The 20,194-nt window shown below is 48.6% G+C and overlaps 2 protein-coding genes across 6 annotated transcripts; both read left to right on the forward strand.

Annotated features, from left to right (window-relative positions):
• Positions 1-325: 325 nt before the first annotated feature.
• On the forward strand, positions 326-6,714 carry LOC134143591 (regulator of G-protein signaling 16-like). 4 transcript variants are annotated; one of them, XM_062581739.1, is made up of 6 exons: positions 326-381; positions 645-746; positions 1,445-1,506; positions 2,571-2,654; positions 3,044-3,210; positions 3,480-6,714. In XM_062581739.1, exons 1-6 carry the CDS (start codon positions 338-340, stop codon positions 3,678-3,680), a joined length of 660 nt encoding a protein of 219 aa, XP_062437723.1. In that variant the 5' UTR covers positions 326-337; the 3' UTR covers positions 3,681-6,714. The 4 variants fall into 4 exon arrangements, with proteins under 4 accessions (XP_062437723.1, XP_062437725.1, XP_062437724.1 ...); XM_062581741.1 differs by lacking the exon at positions 2,571-2,654; XM_062581740.1 differs by lacking the exons at positions 326-381; positions 645-746 and adding an exon at positions 1,009-1,305.
• Positions 6,715-11,413: 4,699 nt separating this feature from the next.
• On the forward strand, positions 11,414-19,495 carry RNASEL (ribonuclease L). Of its 2 annotated transcripts, XM_062581253.1 has the most exons (8): positions 11,414-11,573; positions 12,666-14,258; positions 14,648-14,736; positions 15,147-15,337; positions 15,439-15,556; positions 16,790-16,908; positions 17,879-18,016; positions 19,077-19,495. In XM_062581253.1, coding segments are annotated over exons 2-8 (2,106 nt in total). In that variant the 5' UTR covers positions 11,414-11,573; positions 12,666-12,808; the 3' UTR covers positions 19,078-19,495. The 2 variants fall into 2 exon arrangements, with proteins under 2 accessions (XP_062437237.1, XP_062437236.1); XM_062581252.1 differs by lacking the exon at positions 19,077-19,495 and having other exon boundaries at positions 17,879-19,003.
• Positions 19,496-20,194: the final 699 nt, after the last annotated feature.

A 20,194-nucleotide genomic window follows, 5' to 3' on the forward strand; every position in this document is an offset into this window, starting at 1 on the left:
GCCGGCGTCGGGCCGCCCGAGCGCCGCTCCGTCCCTCCGACTCTCCCCATCTGCGCATCCGCCCCGTGGCGCCGGCCGCCTCGAAACCAGCCTATTTCCCCCCTCCCCCGGTATCCGGGAAGCAGTTGCGCCTGCGACGCTCAAGGACGAGCCCCCCGCTGCCTCCCTCCCGTCCCCCCCCCCGAAGCGGCTCTCGCCGCGGCGCCGGGTGCCGCGGGCGCCGCTCGCGGCTGGCTGCGGGCTGGAGCCGGGCGCCGCGGCCCCCGGCAGCCCTCCCGCTCCGCCGGCCGCATGAAGCGCCGCTCGCCGCCGCCGCGCTCCCGGGCGCCGCCGCGCGATGCCGCGGCGCTGGGCCGCGCTCCCCGCCGCCGGCCCGGAGAGGTGAGGGGCTCCGTCGTGCGGCGCGGCAGATCCCTCCGTGGCGTCTGGGAGGGATCCACGCCGCTGAGAGCGGCTGCCAGGGAGCAGAGAAAGCGATTCAGCCACCGTTTATTTCATACCTGGGAACGCAAGCAAGCCAGCGAGGCGAAGGGCAAGGGGACGGGGGCCGTCCCGGCGGGGCGGGCACCGACGGTGCCTCCGGGCGGCCGCGCACGTCCCTCCAGCCTCCCCGCGCTCCCACCTCGCCCCTTCTTCCTTTCCAGAGCCAAGGCTTTCAAGACCCGCTTGGGGATCCTGCTCGGTAAACCAGAGCCGGGAGGCGAGATGGGGACCTCCGGCAAGCTGCAGCCGGGCGCCAGGCGGAGGTGAGCCACGCTCTGCCGCGTCCCGGGCTCAGCCCCGCGTGCCCGTGCCGGGGGGCCCTGGGCTGCGGGCAGAGCGGTAGGACGGTCCCCGCGGACCGCACCGTCCCGGGGGAGGTGATGGGGGGGGGGGGGGGGGAGATGATCCTGCCCATCCGCGTGCAGAGCAGCTCATCCCGCCACCCCCAGGTCCCACCCAGCCGGCGGGGGAGGCGGGCGGCTTCCCAGCACCACCGGTTATAAAGTCGGGCTGGGGAGCCGAGGCTCTCGCACTAGGTGCACGGGAGCAGCGCCGCAGCGCCAGGCAAGAAACCCGGAGCCCTTACGCGGACCCGCGCCTGGGAGCGCAATCAACGTTAAAACCCGAATACTAAGTATTACTGCCGGCAGCAGGAAGCCTTCTTGCAGAGGGAGCTCCGCCGAGCTCGTAGCAGGGGAGAGGGGCTCCTCTGCCGGTCCTGCGCAGAAGAGCCGGCCACAGCCGCGCTATGGAGCTGAGGTCTGCTGAGCCAGCAGGGAAGGCAAAAGAAAGGGAAAAAGAGAAAGGGAAGAGGCCCCACAGGTAACGGACCTCAGTCTGGTTTCCTGCCCAGTGCTGCTGCCACTCTTCTTGCCCCATCTCTTGGTACACAACGAGGCCGCGGGGCATGGGAAATGGTGCCTGCAGGAAAGCGAAGCTCATGTCCTTCTGTCTTTTCCAGGGACGCCTCAAAAGAGGTGCTCGAATGGAGAGAATCCTTCGACCAGCTCCTGAAGAGTAAAAGTGAGTAGGATTTCATTTCCTCTCGATCAGAGCACATAGGGCAAGTGTGGTCACAGCGAGCGACGGGGGTATCGCATGTCTGGAGTCAGTGTACAAGGAAAGTTTGTCTCCTCCTCAAATCAGGTGTTTTAAAAATTAGGAGAAGGCCCCTTCCTGCTCTGGAGAGTGGTCCCCTGACAGAGCTGATAAACTGAGTTACTGCCTAGCTTGGTCAGACCTGTGGCACCTTTACCCCTTTCTTCTGGCTGGGTCCTTCCTCTGGCGCATGGGCACTGTCTGACCATGTAATGCCACTTCCTTTAGCCAGGAACATTATTGGGGTGATCCTGAGCCAACTGTCTGGTCTGTAGCAGTAGTGGGATGGGGTTTCCTTCTCCCTCTGGCACAATGCGGAAAGCAGCAGCAGCAACCTGGCAAAACTCTCCCCTGGGCCATAAGCTTTGTTAATTTTTGGACAACTCCATCGTTTCTTCATCCTTCTGTTGCCTCTTTCTTGCAACCGCCTGCTCCTTTTCCTAACGGTCTATAAGCAGCCCAGCAGCCCCTACCCCAGGCTTCCCTTTCTCCACGCTCACAGAAAGGCAGCTCTATCTGCTTGTCACAGTAACACAACCACCTTTACACGATTCCCCTCCTCCGGAGGACTATGTTGCTGCCCTCTCTCTGTCAGACCCATGCTTCTGGGGGTGAATCTTACTCAGGGGGAGGGGGAAGAATTCAGCTGCTTTACTGAGTTATATTTACATATTCATCTTCCCACTCAAAATTTGCTATATATATTGTGGTGCATGGAGTTGTCTTCCGTAAGGTGTTGTCTCCCTCTCCTCTCTTCAAACCTCCTTCTGAGTCCCGCATATAATCCCACTCTTACATTGGGGTTTACAGCAAGAACATAATGGCAGGCTGGCTAAATTTTAATGTATAAGTCATGGTCTACCTTAAAAGTCATTCCACAGCAACAGATAGTCCTTCCATACTGCTGGTTTGGGCTAGGCTTATTTTTTTCCTGCCTTTGTCGTGTGCTGTGAAGGCCACCAAGCATCTCCCGCTTTGTAATTGAATAGATTCTCTGAGCCTGGAATCAAAATCATCGCTGCAAGTACTCTCCCACACTCCTCAGCATCTTCCCTCTAGATCTCAGCCAAGAGGTAAAAATAAAGCTATTGTTGCTCAGTTGCTCCAGATGTACTAGTACCTAAATGGATTTCTCCTTAGGTAGAATTAGATCTTTTCCAAAGCTGTAAAGAATATGCTCTGAAGACTCATTATAGAAAGGTCAGATAAATAAAACCAGAGGAATACTTGTCTGTGGGAAAGGATTTCATTGGAGTCTAGAGGCCAATTAGCAGAATCTCAGAGGGTGGAATTTGTCCAGCGGGAAAGGAAATCTGTAGATGTCATGCTCTGAACTCCCCGGGAGACGCTTGCTCAGCAGTGTCGCATCTGGCAGGCTTCATTGCCTCCCAGGGAGGAGATGAGCACTGCTTTCCTTTTGTTCCCTTCTGTCCCATTACCGTCGTTTCCCTTTTCTTCCCAGATGGGGTGACTGCCTTCCACACCTTCCTGAAGACAGAGTTCAGTGAGGAGAACCTAGACTTTTGGCTGGCTTGTGAGGACTTCAAAAAGACCCGGTCAAAAACGAAGCTAGCCTCCAAGGCCAACAGGATCTTTGAGGAGTTTGTTCAAACTGAAGCACCCAGAGAGGTGAGAAAGATTTTTTGGCTCCCTGTTCTGTAGTCCTAACACTGAACAGAGGGGTAAATGGAATAAAGTATCTCAATGGGCTTTATTCAAGTCCTTTCTCAACTCAGGGGGAAGATTCACAAAAGTGTTCAATCTCATATCGTGTTCCAGAACGAAGGAATGTAAGGACTGGAAGCATCTTTACCCTCCTGTGGAGAAAGCAGTTTCTCTTTCCACGTGGGAGGGAAGCTAATGCCAAGTTAATGTTTATGGCCCCTCCTTCCTTGCAGGTAAATATCGACCATGAAACCAGGGAGATTACCCGGAAGAACCTCTCAGGTGCCACCTCTGCTTGCTTCAATGAAGCCCAGGCAAAAACCCGCACCTTGATGGAGAAGGACTCCTACCCCAGGTTCCTGAAATCCGCCTCGTACCAGGACATGACAAAGCAGGCCACTAGCCATTGCATCAGTAAGCGGTCGCATACCTGACCTGAGCCAGCGCCAGTGCCGGGGGGGAAGAGCTACGGGACAAGGCAGAGGCACTGCAGCAGAGGCTGGAGTCTGAGAGACGGTTGGTGAGACCTGAGGACCATGCGGTGCAGTTTTGGCTGAAGTCCTGGGATTTTATACAGGATCTCCAGGACCTTAAATGCTTCCACTTCCCATGGAGCTGTTGTGAAGAGTGGTCCTCCCTCCCCACCACAGGCTTTCTGACTGCTGGAGTGGGGAACTGTGAAACAGGACTGTCGGAGGAGGGACCCGGGCAGAAAGCACTCACCTGCGAGCACGTGCCCGTTGCTTCCCCCTGCAGCACCAGCATGCAACAGGAGACCCGCACACCGTAGCGAAAGGAAGGAAGGAACACATCGGATTTGGGTTGCAAGTCCAGGGAAGAGACTGGATGCCCCCAAGCATTGAACTGCACGTAACGGGAGAGCTTCTGCCTGCTCTCAGGACCCTGCCTCTGACCTGCACAAACAACCGTAAGCTGCAGGTAGTGCACAGAGTCTGCAATTCCCACAGTGCCCAGGGCAACAGCCCAGACCCCTGTAGGGTTTTTTCCATGAGGGACCTTGCAGAATAGAAGTCCAAAGACTACCTGGCATTTTCAGCCAGAGGGACTCTGCAACTGTCTTGTCCTGATCATAAGATTCTTATTCTGCTGTTTTCTATGCATGCGCTGCATCGAAGCTTTATACCTTCTTCTAGCACAGCATAGGTAGAGCATTGACATTTTCTTTCTTAAGCTATATGACCTTTAAATTGCACCTAATCTTAGGTCATATGTGTACATTTTTATGATTATTGTTACTATTTATTATTGTTTTAAAATACATATTTATAGAAATGCACTGCTCAAAGCACACACATGTCCCTGGCTCTGAGGAGCTTGTAAGCTAAATTATATTACATGTTTCAGTACTTAGCATGCCTTCCACATTTTCTATATACGAAACTAAGAGAGATAAATAGGCAGATGCATAATAGGACCATGGCGCACAAAACAGGAATCACAGTAGTGAGAGCTCTAGTCTGGCAGGGCTGCCGGTGAGGCCTAAGATGGGAGGTTTACCGTGAGCTTGGAGGACTGTTGATGGCAGTAAAAGGACACTTTGCAGTCCATGTTGTTTCCTTTCTCCCCTTAAATAGAGCTTTGTGCCTGGCATTTTGGCATGTAGACTAGCAGCTTGTCCTGGATGGAGAACACTCACATGAAATGTGCACTTTGGTGAGTGACCCTGTTGAAAACTACTTTTTTTAAACATGCTCTCCTTAAATATAGCTATTTCCTCAAACAGGCCTCCCATACCAGGAAAGGAGTGCTATAGGATAATAGTTCAAGGGGTGATGCAGATGGCTCTCCCTCCACATCAGGCTCATAGAATTTATGTTCTTCATAAACGATCTTACGGAGAAAATAGTTCCTTTTAATGAGATAGGTGGGAGAAATCCTGGAGCTTTCCCCTGGTTAAAATCAGGCCTGGTGTTCCCACAGCTGGTGAAGCCAGTCTGCAGCCATAGCGCTTTTAAAGAAATGTGGTGAGCCATCCAAAAGCGAGAGCTGTGGCTGGGAATTTGGTGGGAGACAGGAAGAGCTTCCCTGGGGGGGTGGCAGAACATTTCACAAATGGAGACCTGTGCTGCAAGCTCTTCAGAAGCCCTGCTGAGCAGGTATTTATGGCTCCCAAAGCTCTCTTAGGTAGTCCAGACTCTGGGGCTGCAGCTACACCAGAAAGCTGAAGATCCGTTTTGCAGCAACGGTGGTGGCAGCTGCTTCGGTTACTAGTGCAGAGCTGTCTCGGGTTTTCGGTGCTGGGTCAGGGAGTACGTGCCATGAGCATGGGTTTCCTAGTGAGACAACAGCCTTGTGCGGCCATGCATGCCTCTGTTCATCCCTAGACCATCTCAAGACCAAACCTTGAGGTCCTTGTTCTGCTGTTACTCACTGCTTGCCAAGGAAGCCTTCTTTTGGCCCCCTCCAAGCATTTGTCTGAGTCAAAGCACAGGATGACTCCGGCACTTTATGGCTGTTTGAGCAGAGCAAGGAAGAGTCTCAGGAAGCAGCACCGGGGCCCTGGTGGGAGTCCTCTTCCGCTTTCCCCATCCTGATTCTACCTCTGAGTCTCGGTGGGTTCCGGCTGCATTTGCAGGGAGAATTTAGCTGCTTTATTATTTATTATTTATTTTTGCAACTGGAACCACCTTCATAGTGTTACTGAAGTGAACAACGCACAACGGTCCGTTTTCAATACTAACATAATGTCATTATTATAAAACGCAAAGAAAAAAAATACTGTGACACCATGGGTTTTTTTGAAGACTTCTGATTTATTTTCACATTCTAATTTTGGACTTCTGTATTACAAATCATACAACGTAAAGAAAGATGCTTGTGCTGCGTGGTTTGCAGAGCATTTACAGTTGCTTTAAAAGCTACAATATCAAAAACAGATAGAAAAACAAGGGGGAGACTTTTGTAAGAGGAAAAGTTCTTTGTGACATTTGGCTTATTAAAGTGACACGAACAGTTCACTGAAACAAGGAGAGCAGAAGTTAAGTTTTGAATCTGTTCATTGATGTTTAGTATCGTTTCTATTGCTTGCCATTTTCTGAGCACTTTACTGGATTACGGTTCACAACACGTATTTAGTATCAGTAAGGTACTATTGTCCGTTAAGCACAGGAGGAATCAGGTTAGGGCTGCTGTTTGCAAAACTGAGTTTCCAATCACTGTCATGACTAATATTTGATTTAGCACCAACAATCTAGCTGATTATTGGACTCTTTTCTAACGGGGAAAGTACCTGGTGTGGGCGAGGGGGGTACTAGGAAACGTTGTCCCTGTCGGGCAGCGTTTGGTCCGTGCGAGGCAGCGCGCTCGCAGGAGGCTTTGGGACGGCCGGGGCTGCAGGATGCACCGGAGCGGAGCACGGCTGACGTGCCCGAGCGCAGCTCGGAGACGCTGTACGGAGGGGACGCGAACGCGCCAAATAAAGACCAAGCCAAACATGTTTTTAAGCTACCATCTTGTTATTTATTGCTTGGTTTCGCAGCTGAAGTTAACTGCCCTGCTTCGGTGGAGGAGAACGTAAGTGGTCTGCCAAGGAGGAGCTGGCATCAAAGGTAACAGTAATTCAGGGGTCCTTCGACAGCACTATTAGTCCAAGCCACTGGCTGCCGTTAGAAAATCCTTTGCAAGCCGCTGCTGCTATAACGTCTCTTGTGGTGTTTCCAAAGCCTTATGAGTCCAGGAATCATCATACGTTTTAAAAATACACAAACTCTTCCCATTTTGCAGTTGCCATCTACCTAATGCGAGAAAGGCAGTTTAGATTTCCTCTCTTCTCTCCTGTTCACTGTTTCCTTGTGTCGCCTTGCTTGGTGGTCTAGAATCACTGCAATTTGCACACATACCTGGTTTTAGTGTGCGTGAGAAAGAAATAGTGAAATGAAAGCTACCCAGCAAGTGCTTAAATTATCCAGCAAGGAAGTTTCAGTGAGATTAGCAAAATGGCATTGAAGCAGAGGAACACAAAATCGTATTCTCTCTCTCTCTCTCTCTCTTTTTGTTTTTTAATTGAAACTTCTAACTAAAGAAAACCCAATAGTTTGTTTGGCAGACCTTGAAGTTGATTTAAATCTAATTTTCTCTAAAAGATATTTAAGCAGCGCAAACAACAACAACAACAACAAAAAAGAAAATTTAATTAGGATTTAAGATCTTTTTGAGAGATTGAGGACTTGAGATGTCCTTAGAAGGAAACGTGGGGCTGCGTTCATCCTTGAGGCAACATGCCTCGAAATGGATAGCCCTGGCTGGGTTTTAGTGCTCCGCACGTTACAGCTAATACCGTAGCGTCATGTTTGCAGCACAGCTCTGTCTCACGAGTCTCACCAGCTTCCCAAGGGGAAAACGTGATGAATAAGTCCAGAAAAATTGTGCCTAGCAGGCAGGAGGGAAGGAGAGAGGGAGCACGGGGGTGACGCATGCTTGCTCCGGGGCCAGGTTTCCATGAGCCGGCTGCGTGGTGCTGGTGGTGGTGCTGGTGCTCGTGGTGGTGGGGTTGCATTAATTCAGTGGAAAAACCCTCCCATTTCCCTGCGCCTCGGGAGCTGCCCCGGGCTGCGACGTGGCCCCTCCTGTGCCGGTCGATGGCCGGGGAGCAGTTGCGTTTTTACTGTTTCCCACCCAGTGACTTTCTACTTCAACGCCTCGGCCGGAACAAAGCGCCGGACGCCGTGCTTGACGCACGGGCTCACGGCCGCTCTCGCGGCGCCTGAGACCCGACGCCGAGGCTGCTGCCCCCAGGTCCCGCTATCTGCCCACAGCCTCGTTGGGGACGCTAACCACCACTGCGTTTCCATAACCAGTAAAATATCGATGACAATATTCACGCTTCTGGACGCTGCCAGGGCCCTGGGTGCACCCACAGGCTCCCCAGGGCCTCCCTGTCCCCCAGTGGGTTTGGCTGTTGATACCCAAGGCCCGTGCTGATACGATGCAGCTGTAGCCAAGGAGCAGCCTGCTGGGAAAAGAGCGGGATGAGAAACAGCTGAGGGAATCTTTGTCCAGGACCTCCTCCTTTGCTCGGGAGCTGTATTTAAGCTCAGGTCCTTAGTCTTGGCCCTTGTTTGACCTATCTTGGCAAGACTTGAGTACCTTCAATGGACTTGGTCTGGTGAGACTGTGCCCCTGCTTGGTGAGGTCCTGTTGCCTTCAGCTCTTCTTCCTAGGCCTGCTTTTACCAAGAGGTCTTTTTTTCCCCTGATGAGATCTAAACAGTAGCCTGAAAGACTAATAAATGCAGACAAAAGTGTGAAGATACTCCACTGCAAAGTGGAACTTGGTTGGTGGCTCCTGTGTTTGCAGCTGCACCTGTGAGTACTTGGTGTGTGTCCTTATGTCAGTCCTTTTCCAGGGATTTGTTCCAGCACTGAAAGTCATTATCAATGTGACCAAGCACATAAGCTTTGGGAGTTCCCGTTTGGTGATATAATAAGGAAACAAGTGCTAGGAACACAGAGGAAAAAATGATCTTACTATTCATGGGTTCTTTAAAAGTTATTTGGGTTTTAGCAGGCAGTTTTTGTTGTTATATTTTTAGCTCAGAAGCCTCATGTGTATTTGTGGCTGATGGCCAGTGCTTGGATACTAGGCTATATTCTCCCAAGGGAAAGGCTGCAAAATGGGCACAGGTCCGTCAGTGCAGAGGAAAAGGAAGATTTGCAATGCTGCACTTGGCTTTCCCACTCATGTCTCTGCAGCTCGGCTCTGAGCCTCTGGGTGCATGGAGGTAAATAAGGACTCCCTACAGCAGTGCAAATAGAGCAGGAACTGCAACAGCCTGGAGGCTACAGTAATGGGTAAAATGGGGACCCCTGTGCTCTTATGCTTTAGAAAACATTTTAAGTTTTCTAATCTTCAAAAACTCCCCAGCACAGAGATGGAGAGTTTGAGCTTAGACTATAAGCGGTCTTTTCTGCTTAGACAGCTGAGTGGCATGGTATTATTCTGTATTGTAACTGCCTTTTTAATGACAAGTTGTAAGGGTCTTTCTAAGGAGTTCAGATGAAGGGCTTTAACACTGTCCTCTATAAGCCAAATGCGACACTTCTGATTCTTCAGAAGAGGCTTTGGGCGCTTGGCACTGCTACAGTATGAAGGACATCCAAACAGATAACCTTCAGCAGCAAAACCCAGCGTCACATTGGGAACATAACTCCATCAAGGTTGTCACCAGGCAAGAGGAGCTGCTCAGGTTTCTGCTCTGCCTAGGGAGTGTGACATCCTGGTGCTACAGCTAGAATCAAAATCCCTGACCCCTGCTTCTGCCAAAAGAAAGGCCATGTTGTCCACTGCTGCCCAAGAGCCATCAGCATGGAAACAGCAGGCCCACGATGGAGCCTGGTCTGTAGTCAGCTAACAAACTCAGTGTTTCTTTAGATGATGGAGTAAAGATGTTGCCCTCAGTCTTTGGTAGTCTATCTTCCTTTTTGTAGGAGAGAAGTGACATATATATAAGTCCATCCTGGGGTGACAACCATCAAGACAGATGCATTGTATCCTTTCTTTTACATGACCCTCCTAATTTATCAAGCCTTCATCGCTGGCTTGGAGTCTGTGATGTACTGCTACTCTGTTTTTGTTTACTTCTCAGGCTGAAGAATGACCATGACTCTTCCAGTCTGCAAACAGGAAATTAAGTACCTAGGCAGAGCCCTAGCTCTGGTGAAACCAGCAGATGCTGTTCAGTGCAGCAAACTGCTGTGAGTAAAAATGGGGTTTTGACAGTCTGACACGCTTTGAAATTGTCCCAGGTTTTCAAGGTCTTTGTCCCTGTGGGGCTGTATGAAGGTCTCCTGTGGCGATATGAATTCTGTGGGGCAGGCTGCTGCTGTGCAGCTCTGCCCTGCAGAGACTGCAGGGCTTTCCACGTCTCGTAGATGCGCTGTGTGCTGTGAAAGGAAGGATGCTCGATATGGTGGTTAGCATGCAAAGATGTGACTCCTGCATAGGCGGAGCTTTTCAGAGCATTTGTGAACATGATGGCATACAGATGTGCGCAAGCAATAATGTAGAGGTGTGTAAGGATTTGGGTGTGCATGTATAACCTGTGTGCAGGGCTGCGTCTAAGCATCCATACCCCCTCTAGAGTGTGTTTTCCTGCATTCGTGTCCTCACGTTCTTTGTGCTTGTATTTGGCTTTGTCTTTGTGTACGTAGGCTTATGTGCAGCTCGTGTGCTTGTGCGTGCGTCAGTGGTGGAAAGCCAGGCACGAGTTCACTGGTGCAGTTTCAGCCCCGTTTTGAGTATGGTCTGAATTTTGCTGTGGACACAGTTCAGCACACTCGCATAGCTGTGGAGCCCCTGCTTGCCAGTCGCATCGACTCTGCAAGCTGATTGACCGATGTTATGTTACTAGGTGGTGGGAGAAACCAGATGGCAGCGTCCTTGTGCCTCAGCAGCTGCTGTCGCAGCCTGGATTTGCTGATGTATCTCAGCTGGTGATTTGCATGCAGAAGTGCAGAAGGGAAGGGTTGGAGGACTAGGCTCCCTCAGATAGTGCTGCGTTTACGCAGACCTGCCTACACAGAGAGGAAGCGTGCTTGTGCCACAGCACAGCAGCCTGCTAACACTGCTGGCTGTGGTTAGGCAGGTGTGAACGGGGATACAAAAGGACATGGAATTCCTTGATTCCCTGGGTGGAGTTTAGCAGCATGAAGACTTTCTTCATGCGGATACCTGGTGGATTTACCAAAAGGTGGTAGCAGGAAACCCAGCTAAAAAACATCACTGGTGCATTGAGCATCCCTGTGCCTTCAGCTCCTAAAACACTGCTGAACACAGATTTACAAACAGCATGCGAGTGTAGGGAAACAGATGAGGAGAGGGAGGCAAAACTGCTTAGAAAAACTGCTCTCTGACTTTGAAAACATTTTAAGCAGTTGCCTGATTTCTGGAAGGGTAGAGGATGACTTCCTTGCCTCCCCGGGGCAGGTCCCTTGCACCGCTCCGTGCCCGCAGTCGCGGGTGCTGGTTGGTGGGCTGGGTTACATGACTAAGCGCTTCATCTGGGAGCCTCTTGCGGAAGTGCAAAATCGCTCCTGAACGAAAGCCAGCAGGACATGACGAAAACACTTCCTAGAACAGGGGATTGCAACCTTCAACCCTGCTGCCTGCAGGAAGAGGAAGGGGAGCAGGCAGACACACGCCTCCCCCTTGGGTGACTTGAACCCCCCTCCTCCCCCGCACCCCCCCCCCCCAGTGCTTGCCAATTCCTTGCTGTGGCCAAGCTGGTGGCACTTGCGTGGTGACGGGCAGCAGAGCCACCAGCCTGGGGGCTTGCTCTTGCAGCTTTGCTGCTGCTGACCTCTGTGCAGGTGAGTGAGGATGTGGCCCGCCTCTGGCAGAGGGCTCTGGGTGGCTTGCACAGCGGTGCAGCCACTGTGAACTCTGCTCAGTTCTTCCTTTGTACCCTGCTCTTGGTTTCAATGAGACTGGAGTGTTTGGGATTATCTGAAAGTAATGTTTTATTTTTTTCTATATGTGGAAAAAGGAATAGAGGATTATTTACTAAGAAATGCAAATATATCTAAATCAATGAAATATGATATTTATGTCTCACTTTAAGAAGGGAGGAAAATGCCTTGAAACCTAAAATGGGACTTCCTTGACTTTCCAGGGGGTAAATTAATGTGCATTTGGCTTTATAAACTAAGAACTCTGTCTATTATCTTATTTATTTATCTAAATAATTTCTTGTCCAGCTTGTCAGACAGTGACTTCAGAAAGTGCTGGTCCCTGGCAAAGTAATTTAGGTACCCTTCACAGTTAGGAAAAAGGATATCGGAGCTCTAACTTTTCCAGATACTTGAGGTCCTACCTGATTAACCTCTTAGTGTCATGAAGAGATCCAGAAAGGCTTCTGGTCACATAGGTTCTCCTAATTGCATTTGGAGATTCGGGAAGATTAGGAGAACCTCACTGGCTTTTCCAGATATTGGTTAAGGGTCTTTACAGGCCCATGTTTGTGGCTGTCATCCAAAACTGAAGGGGAACGCCAGCCTCTGAATGTTTACTGAATTTTCCTTCAAGGACCTGAAAATCCTACTGGCTTGTTTAGGTGACCCATAGGAGACTTGGCATAATTTTTGTAGCAAGAACTTTATGGATTCTCTCCTGTCCTTTTGTAAGCATAGCCAGCAGTGTTGTGCACTTTCCTTAAGGAATCACCTAGTTGCCCAGGTCCACACAGTTCACAGGGAAGGTCTGTCTGTAGTGTTGGGAGTAGATCAGAAAAGGTGATAAAAACGTAGGTTTGGGTAAGTGATAAAGCTCTGCTTCTCCCCAGCCATAGCTCTCTTGACTGATACTGGCATTGCTATTCTTGGTTTCTTTGGATCTTCCTAACATCGGCTGAAACTGGAGAGATTTCACGATTCAATAAACAGGATCTTCTCTTTATTAATTAGGTGAAGAGCAGGAAGCCTTCATTAGCCAAATACATAGCATCCCCACACGACGAAGGCATTGAGCACTGCCTCTCCCATCCTTCAGCGAGATCCCTGGGCTTCAGTGGGGAAACCGAAGGTACAAAGCCCTCCCTCTCACAATCATGGAGCACACCACTCAGAACCAGCTGGAGGCATCACCCTCTTCAAGCACCGATACAACAGAAGACCTCAATGCCCAGCTACATGCTGCTGTGAGAAACGAAGACATAGAAAAAGTGAAAGAGTTGTTGGAGAAAGGGGTGGACGTGAATTCCAAAGCAGACTCAGGTTGGACACCACTGCAGAGTGCTGTGCATGTGAGTGAGGACCTGGTTCAGCTTCTTCTGGACAAGGGTGCTGATCTGCATGCGAGGAAGGACAACGGTGGCACTGCCTTTATTGAGGCAGGGATAGAGGGAAATGTGACGCTGTTGGAGCTCTTTTTGGGTCTTGGAGTAGACATTAATGAGCATGACGACAACGGATTCACAGCTTTCATGGAGGCTGCTTGGTATGGGAGAGAGAAGGCCTTGAGATTCCTGTACTGCAAAGGAGCAGATGTGAATCTGAGGAGGGTCGTCTCTGAGGAGAAAAGAAAACTAAATAAAGGAGGTGCAACAGCATTGATGGATGCTTGTAGGCAGGGTCATGTCTCAATTGTAAAAACTCTGATCCAAGATATGAATGCTGATCTGAACATCTGTGACAACCAAGATAGAAATGCCTTGATCCATGCCCTGAAGCACAGTGACAATGAAACAGTGGAGTCTGCTGTCTCTATAGGACACTTCCTGTTGGACTGTGGTGTTGATGTGAACAGCAGAGATGAAAATGGGAAAACTGCCCTCATCTTGGCTGCTGAAATGAAGAGCTTAGATTTGGTGAAAGCTTTACTGGAGAAGGATGAAATAGATATTGATGATGCAGATAATGAGGGCAACACAGCACTGATGGTAGCTGTAAAGAAAAAAAATTACAACATAGCAAAGTTACTTTGTGAAAAAAGAGCAAGGACTGATATTGGGAACCTTATAGAGGTTGCAAATAGGAATCGTGCTTCTGAGCTGGTGAAGCTTCTTCTGAAGCACAATGCCAAGTTTGTTCCAAACCCCCCTACAGACTGGGAGCCAACCAGCAAACGCTGGAGGGACCACATAAAAAAGCTTTATGAAATATATCGCCCCATGATTGGCAAACTAAAGATATTTCAGTTCATTTACTATAGGATTCGGAACACTTCCCAAGGTAGCATCTACCTGGGGCTCTATGGTGACACAGAGGTGGCAGTAAGAATAAGCCTCCGCCGTGGTGCAGAGGATGACAAAGAGAAAAGATTCTTTGAACAGTGTGGTAGCGGCAAGCATTTACTGAAACCCTTTCAGTATGAGGAGGCAAAAGGCTGCTTATATTTGTGCTTTCCTCTCTGGGAGAAAAACCTTGAAGAGTACTTGCAAGAATCGGAAGATGAAATGGATTACAAAGGCATTCTGAAGATGATCTTCCAGGCAGTGAGAGAACTGCACTTGCTGGGATTTGCTCACCAGGATCTGTGTCCCAGCAATTTTTTGATAGGTTATCTTTTTTCTTTTTTTTTTTCCTTTTCTCTCAGCGTTCTCATCTTGTTTTCCTGTCGCCTATAGTTTAGAGGACACTTCATAGCTGTCTCTAAAATAGATACGAAAACAACTATGCAGATGTCTTTATGCGGAATGAGATGTCTGTGGCATTAGCTCTCTTTATTTAAATAAGTGTAGATGTGTTCCCAGAGAGCCATGGAGCAGTGACCAGAATAGCTTTACCTGTCTCATTAGGTCTGCCTTCCATCCCAGGACTTTCCAGGTAGGCCAACCCACAGTAGATGCCTCCAGAGATTTGTTTCCTAAAGAAGGAGCCATCCAGAAATCAGTGACAGGCTGTATCAGGGTTCTACATTGTTTGTTAACAATTTCTTATTTCCTCAGATTTAAATGGCAAAATTTACTTGGCGGATTTTGATAATCAAAGAGTATTGACTGAAGAGAAAAAGGAACTTGTAAACTCAGACCTAGAGGTAACTTCCCCCTGAATCAATGTATGTTTCAAGTTTCAGGCAATTTCTGACTTCTTCCCTTGCAAATCCCAAGGGAAAACTTTCTGCATCCTCAACTAAAAAATCCTTAGGTTTTGGGAAAGCCCCTAAAGCAATAGACTCTGCAGAAGAATGACAGTGATGAAGATGTAAAGCTGGTTGCTGTTGGGATATCCAACAGCAAGCCATTTGAGTACAATTACGGGGCCTGTCATGCCTGTTTTTGCACACACAACTTTACAGATATCTGTGTGTTCATGTATATTCTTGTGCATGTCCCTAGGCATGTGTATGGGTTCATATAGGCAACTTTTTATTTTGGAATATTAATTTCTTCCGCTTGGCAGGAAGTTTCATATATCACACTTAAGTAGTGACCTGTTTCTTTGTAGGCCCTTAGCAAACTTGTACTGTATGTGATAACAAGGGGTAAGAAACCATTTGAGAAAATCAGTGCTGAGGATGTGGCTGCAGGTTCCCCTGATTATGAGGAGGCTCTTGACCTTGTGAAATCCTTGAGGGCTTATGATGAGCGGGGACTGGAAGATCTGAGAAAACATCCCTTTTTCTGGAGCAAACAAATGTAAGTCCTGGGAGTGCAAAGGAAAAGTTTGGACTGAAAATTTGCCTGTAACTGCTGGAAATGATGTTCTGTTGCAGTTAATGAAGCTTCTGGTTCTACAGCAGGTTCAATTTCCTGAAGAATATATGGAACAAAATCAAAGATTACCAGAACCGGAAAACTATTTTTAAAGACTTTAATACTTCTGAACGTGTTGTTTACCTGCAGTGGACTAGGAAGGTAATCCTTTCTTCTTTGGATTTGTATGAGAGTTGAGTTAGGTGTACAGGCACAAACTTCTTCTGAGTGTTTCACAAGCCCTTTCTAAAACCATAACTAGAGAGAGGAGCCCTATGTATATACAGATAATTGGGGGAAACAAGTCAAAGCCACGTAATCAAAATAGCATCAATGTCTTCAGGGTGGTATCCAGGGGGCTTCTGTTGGCTGGGGTGAAGCAATTTCATAAACTACCTAATAGACATAACCCTAAGGTGCAGTAGCCCGCCCACATGTCCAAGGCAGCAAGACTCCTTGTCGTTCGTGCTTGGTGGAGCTGAAGGCTGTAGGAGGGGAGAGGAACTAAGGTGGTGAGTGTGGCAGAGATGGTCTTGGCACCCTCACAACTGGCCTGAGGACAGCTCTGATGAGCAACCCATAGCACAGCAGTGCCTTGCCAAAGCAGGCATTGGGGGTAAGTTAGGAGGGCACACAGGCAGTGCCTGTGACCACAGCCTCATCCTGCATGCAAGGGAAGAAGGGTGAGTGCCAAATAAAGTGGTCATCTTAGCAGCACGGTCAGCTGGTACAGTCTACACGGTAGAGACTCTGATGCAGATGCAACCACAGAATGTAACGGTGCTATGTCTTAGCTCTTTGAGTTCCCAGGTGATAGTGATATTGCTATACAAGCACTTTTATACAGGTGGGGGTGGTGGCTGTAGAATGAACAGAAAACTTTTAAAGAATGTTTACTGGTGACTATTAAAACAAGGACTACTGGCCTTTGTTGCCAGCAGATTTCTGCAGAAGTGTTACTGTAGATTGGTTCGAAAGCAGTGAGATCAGACCTGCTTGTGCAGGTAGCATCCTGGCTGCCTACTGAGGTCTCAATCTCAGTGCAGTATCATATTCCACAGGGCCCTTTCTAAACAATGATGCAGTAGGACCAAGACTGCTGTGTCCCTTCTGCCCTCCAGATGTGCATTAAAATCTACTGTGCCATAAGGACAATCCTAATGTGAATGTCAAACCTTGGCAAATCAAGAGAGAAAGCACTTGGAATCAAGTGGTCTGCATGACAAATGTCCTGCAAAGCACTCTTCTGTTCATGTTGGTAAACATTTGAGAGTTGCTGACTCTATTCATGCAGGATGATCTCTCTGTAAAGAGAGCAGCTGTAGTGAGCGGAGGACAACGAGCTACTTTCGTTATGTGTGAAAAGTAGAGAATAATCTGCAATTTTTGCTTCAGATTGACAAGGAGGTTCTGAAAATCATGGAAAACCCTGAGGGCAGAATATACAAATATGAGAATGGAGTCCAAAACCTTCTGAGGTTCATCAGAAACCTGGATGAACACCCACAAAAAAGGTAAACATTCACATTCCTGTCCCTGCCACAGTTGCGTTTTAGGCGGCATATATATCTGCAAGTATCAGCAAATTTGAGAGCAAAATTTTCTCCAGAAGGTTGTTCTCCCCTTCTAGAAGGGTGAACAACAACAACAACAACAACAACAAAATCCTCTAACATGACTAGACTTCTTGAAGCAAAAATCTGGTACCCAGATCATCACCCATAGATACACAGCCTTTAAGGAGAGCATTCAGCTCCAGAGATTTGGTGATGGCTTCATTTCAGCACTCTTGCCTTTCCAGAGCAACCTCCATGTGGTCTAGACAGCTGTCTGTGACAGCAGGGCCATAAATGTGTCCTTCCCGGACTGCTGTTCTTGTGGCACGTTGGTGTTTTGCCGTAACTCCAGGAAGGCTTCTAGACCACTTTTAAGTATTTGTGCTATTTCTCACCTTGAAAAAGACTCCTTATATACCTTGCTATTATTTCCAGAGTGCTTCTGTTTACTGTACTGAGGTGCTTTGAGATATGGATCAGGAAGCACCAATCTTGTTAAGAGAAAAATTCTTGTTCTCACCCTTTTGGGTAGGACTGGACTCCCAAAGAACTGCCAGACTCTCCTCAGCTCACAACCCTTTATAGTCATGGGTGCTTACATCCAAGGTTAGCCATCTCCAGCTGGCACATTAGTATCAATTCGAGGCAACAATTTCACTGAGTTTGGTGATCACCACCACTGTTCAGCGAAGATGTAGGCGGAATAAGGCAGATGGAGATGTTGGAATAGTGACAAAGGGAGTGCAGACCTTGGGCAAGGCCTAGAAAAGTAGTAGTTCAAGGGTACTGGATTCCTAGAAAACCTTTCCATGTTCCAGGAAAGCCTCTGGAATGGCTTTTCCGCCATAAGGAAGGAGCTAAGGCATCCTGGACATTTGGACTCCTTGGGAGAGCTTTAAAATTCCATTCTGTTTCTGTTTCATTTCAGGATCAGCGAAATAATAGGGGATCATGCTGACTATTTCTTCAGGCTTTTTCCAGCACTGACCATTGATGTCTACAACTACTTACGCAAGCATCCCATTTTCAGTCACCTTACAGATATTCAGGACCCTTCTCTGTCATAGTATGTGTTTTACCTCATGTCCCTTGGCTAATCTCATCTCTACCTCCTTTTATTCCCTGTTTCCTCAGCTGAAGAAAGTGTGTAAACAGGTGGAGGGAGTGTATGTAAGGACAGAACATGGGGGGCTTACGCTGCTCAAGCATCTCTTTCATTTTAAAATATTTGGTGTAACAAACACAGGCTTTGGAAAGGAACCAAGCTGAGGCTCAGCCCAGGTTCCCCTTGACTCTGTCACTAGAGGCTTATCTGCCTCTGAGATGGAGATAAAGGCCCTGGTTTTTACAGAGAGCAGGGAGCGTAGGGAGTAGGACAGAGCCCTCATCCCTATACACGTGGGAGGCAGGAGGAGAACTCAGGCAATTGGAGACTTCCTTTTGCTCCCTTTGAAACCTAACAGCCAGAAGTGGAGATACGTGGGCAATCAGTGGCTGCAGACCTGCTCTTGGCTTGTTAGCTGAGAGCTGGCAGAGGTGTATGCAGGTAAGCCTGTTGGGATGTGAGGGACTTCTGCTGAGAGACGTAAGTATTTCTGTGAGGAACGGATGTAAGGAGAGTGATTTCACAAAACTCTGCTGCTGTTAGTAACCCTGATGGATCTGAATAAGGTCCCTGAAGCCAAGGACTGCAAGGACTCCTTCCTCTTGTAAAGGACAAGCTCAGCACAGTGCCCTTTAGAGATGTTATCCGCAAGGCAGGGCTACGCACAAATGCTCCCTGTCCCCAAAACGTGGGTGCTGGGGCATCACTGTCCCTTGTCAGGGATGGCTCCTACAGGCAGAGCTGGCACCCATACAGCAGTAGCATGTAGCCAGGTTAGAGCTTTGATGTTGGAGACTGGATGGTATAAATCTCTTTTTGATATGTATCTGAAATCTAAGGACATTCAATGCGTGGACCCCTTTGTCCTAGTGCTTGCTTGTTTCTCTGTTCACAGCTGCCTTTGCCTTCACTCTGAGTTGCACAATGATTGTATGTCATTTATGGAAATATTTTTCAAGTGTTGACTGCATTTTTAATTTTTTCAAAGTGAAATTTTTAACCTTTTTATTACCCTATACAGAACTAAACTTGGAATAAACATGCCTGAAAAAATGATTCTTATTACACTTATGGATGAGATCCCCCCATCCCCTCTACATGGAAAGAGCTAGTGGCCTGCAGCACTGCAAAATGCCTGAGAAGCTGGGATTTCTGACCTCCCTAGGGAAGTGCCTTTTGGCTATTTAGGTAAAGCAGTGAATAGTCTTGTCACTGCTCAGATGAATTGCTTCTGGCTGATAGGAAGTCTGAGGGGAAAAGGTGTTGAGAAGAATTTGGGGAAGGGGAAACCAGTTTGGAGCTCTGGTATGTATTTAAAACTCCAGCAATTCATTGATCCAAATAAAGCTAGTTCTGCAAGGTATTTTCTTTGAAATTATATGCATCAGAAAGTAGTGAAGGCTTACTGTCACAGGAATGATGCTGTCTCTTGTGAAATAATTGGCTAAATGGTAATTTCTTCTGATTTATTTTCCTTTTGAAGGGTGGAAGTTGGGGTGGTGGATGAGCTAACCTGTGTCCACGAACCTCAGGTGGCTGCAGAAAGTTCTTCTTGAAGGTAGAGAAAGCCCAAAGATGGCTAAACTGAGGAAAGATTAAATCTACAGAAGCTATTATTTGTCCTTCTGGGGTAGTCAGGCTGCTAGAAAGAATTTCCAGGAAGCTTTTTGTGGTCTATGGTGCAGCATCTTGTTTCCTGGGAAGCCAGAGGTGCTGGCACGCTGGTGTCAGAGGAGAAACTTGATTCATTCAAGGCACCTGCACAGCTTATTGCTCGCCAAGCGTGGGGCTGCCAGGTGGGCTGAAGCTGGGAAAATGCCACCGTGGTGAGCGCAGGATGTGGCTGGGGAGCAGCCCCCCCTCCTAGCAGTGCATGGGGGAGATGGGTGAGTGCTCGGGGAGGGTCGGGCAGCGCTAAAAACCAGCGGGGAGGCCGTGTTGCGGTGCCTGATGTGTCGCAGCCTGACAGGCACAGCCTGAGGGTAAAAGTGTCCCTTGGGGGCTTGGAGCATCTGCCTGAGCTAGTGTTGGGTGATGCACTGGTGCCCGCCAGCACCGGTGCCCATCTGGGAGGTATTAGTCACTCACAGGCAGACTAACAAACTGGGCACACAGTGCCCAGGGCCACATGGCTTTGGC

The sequence above is a fragment of the Rhea pennata genome, chromosome 8 (genome assembly GCF_028389875.1).
Source record: "Rhea pennata isolate bPtePen1 chromosome 8, bPtePen1.pri, whole genome shotgun sequence".
Lineage (NCBI taxonomy): Eukaryota > Metazoa > Chordata > Aves > Rheiformes > Rheidae > Rhea > Rhea pennata.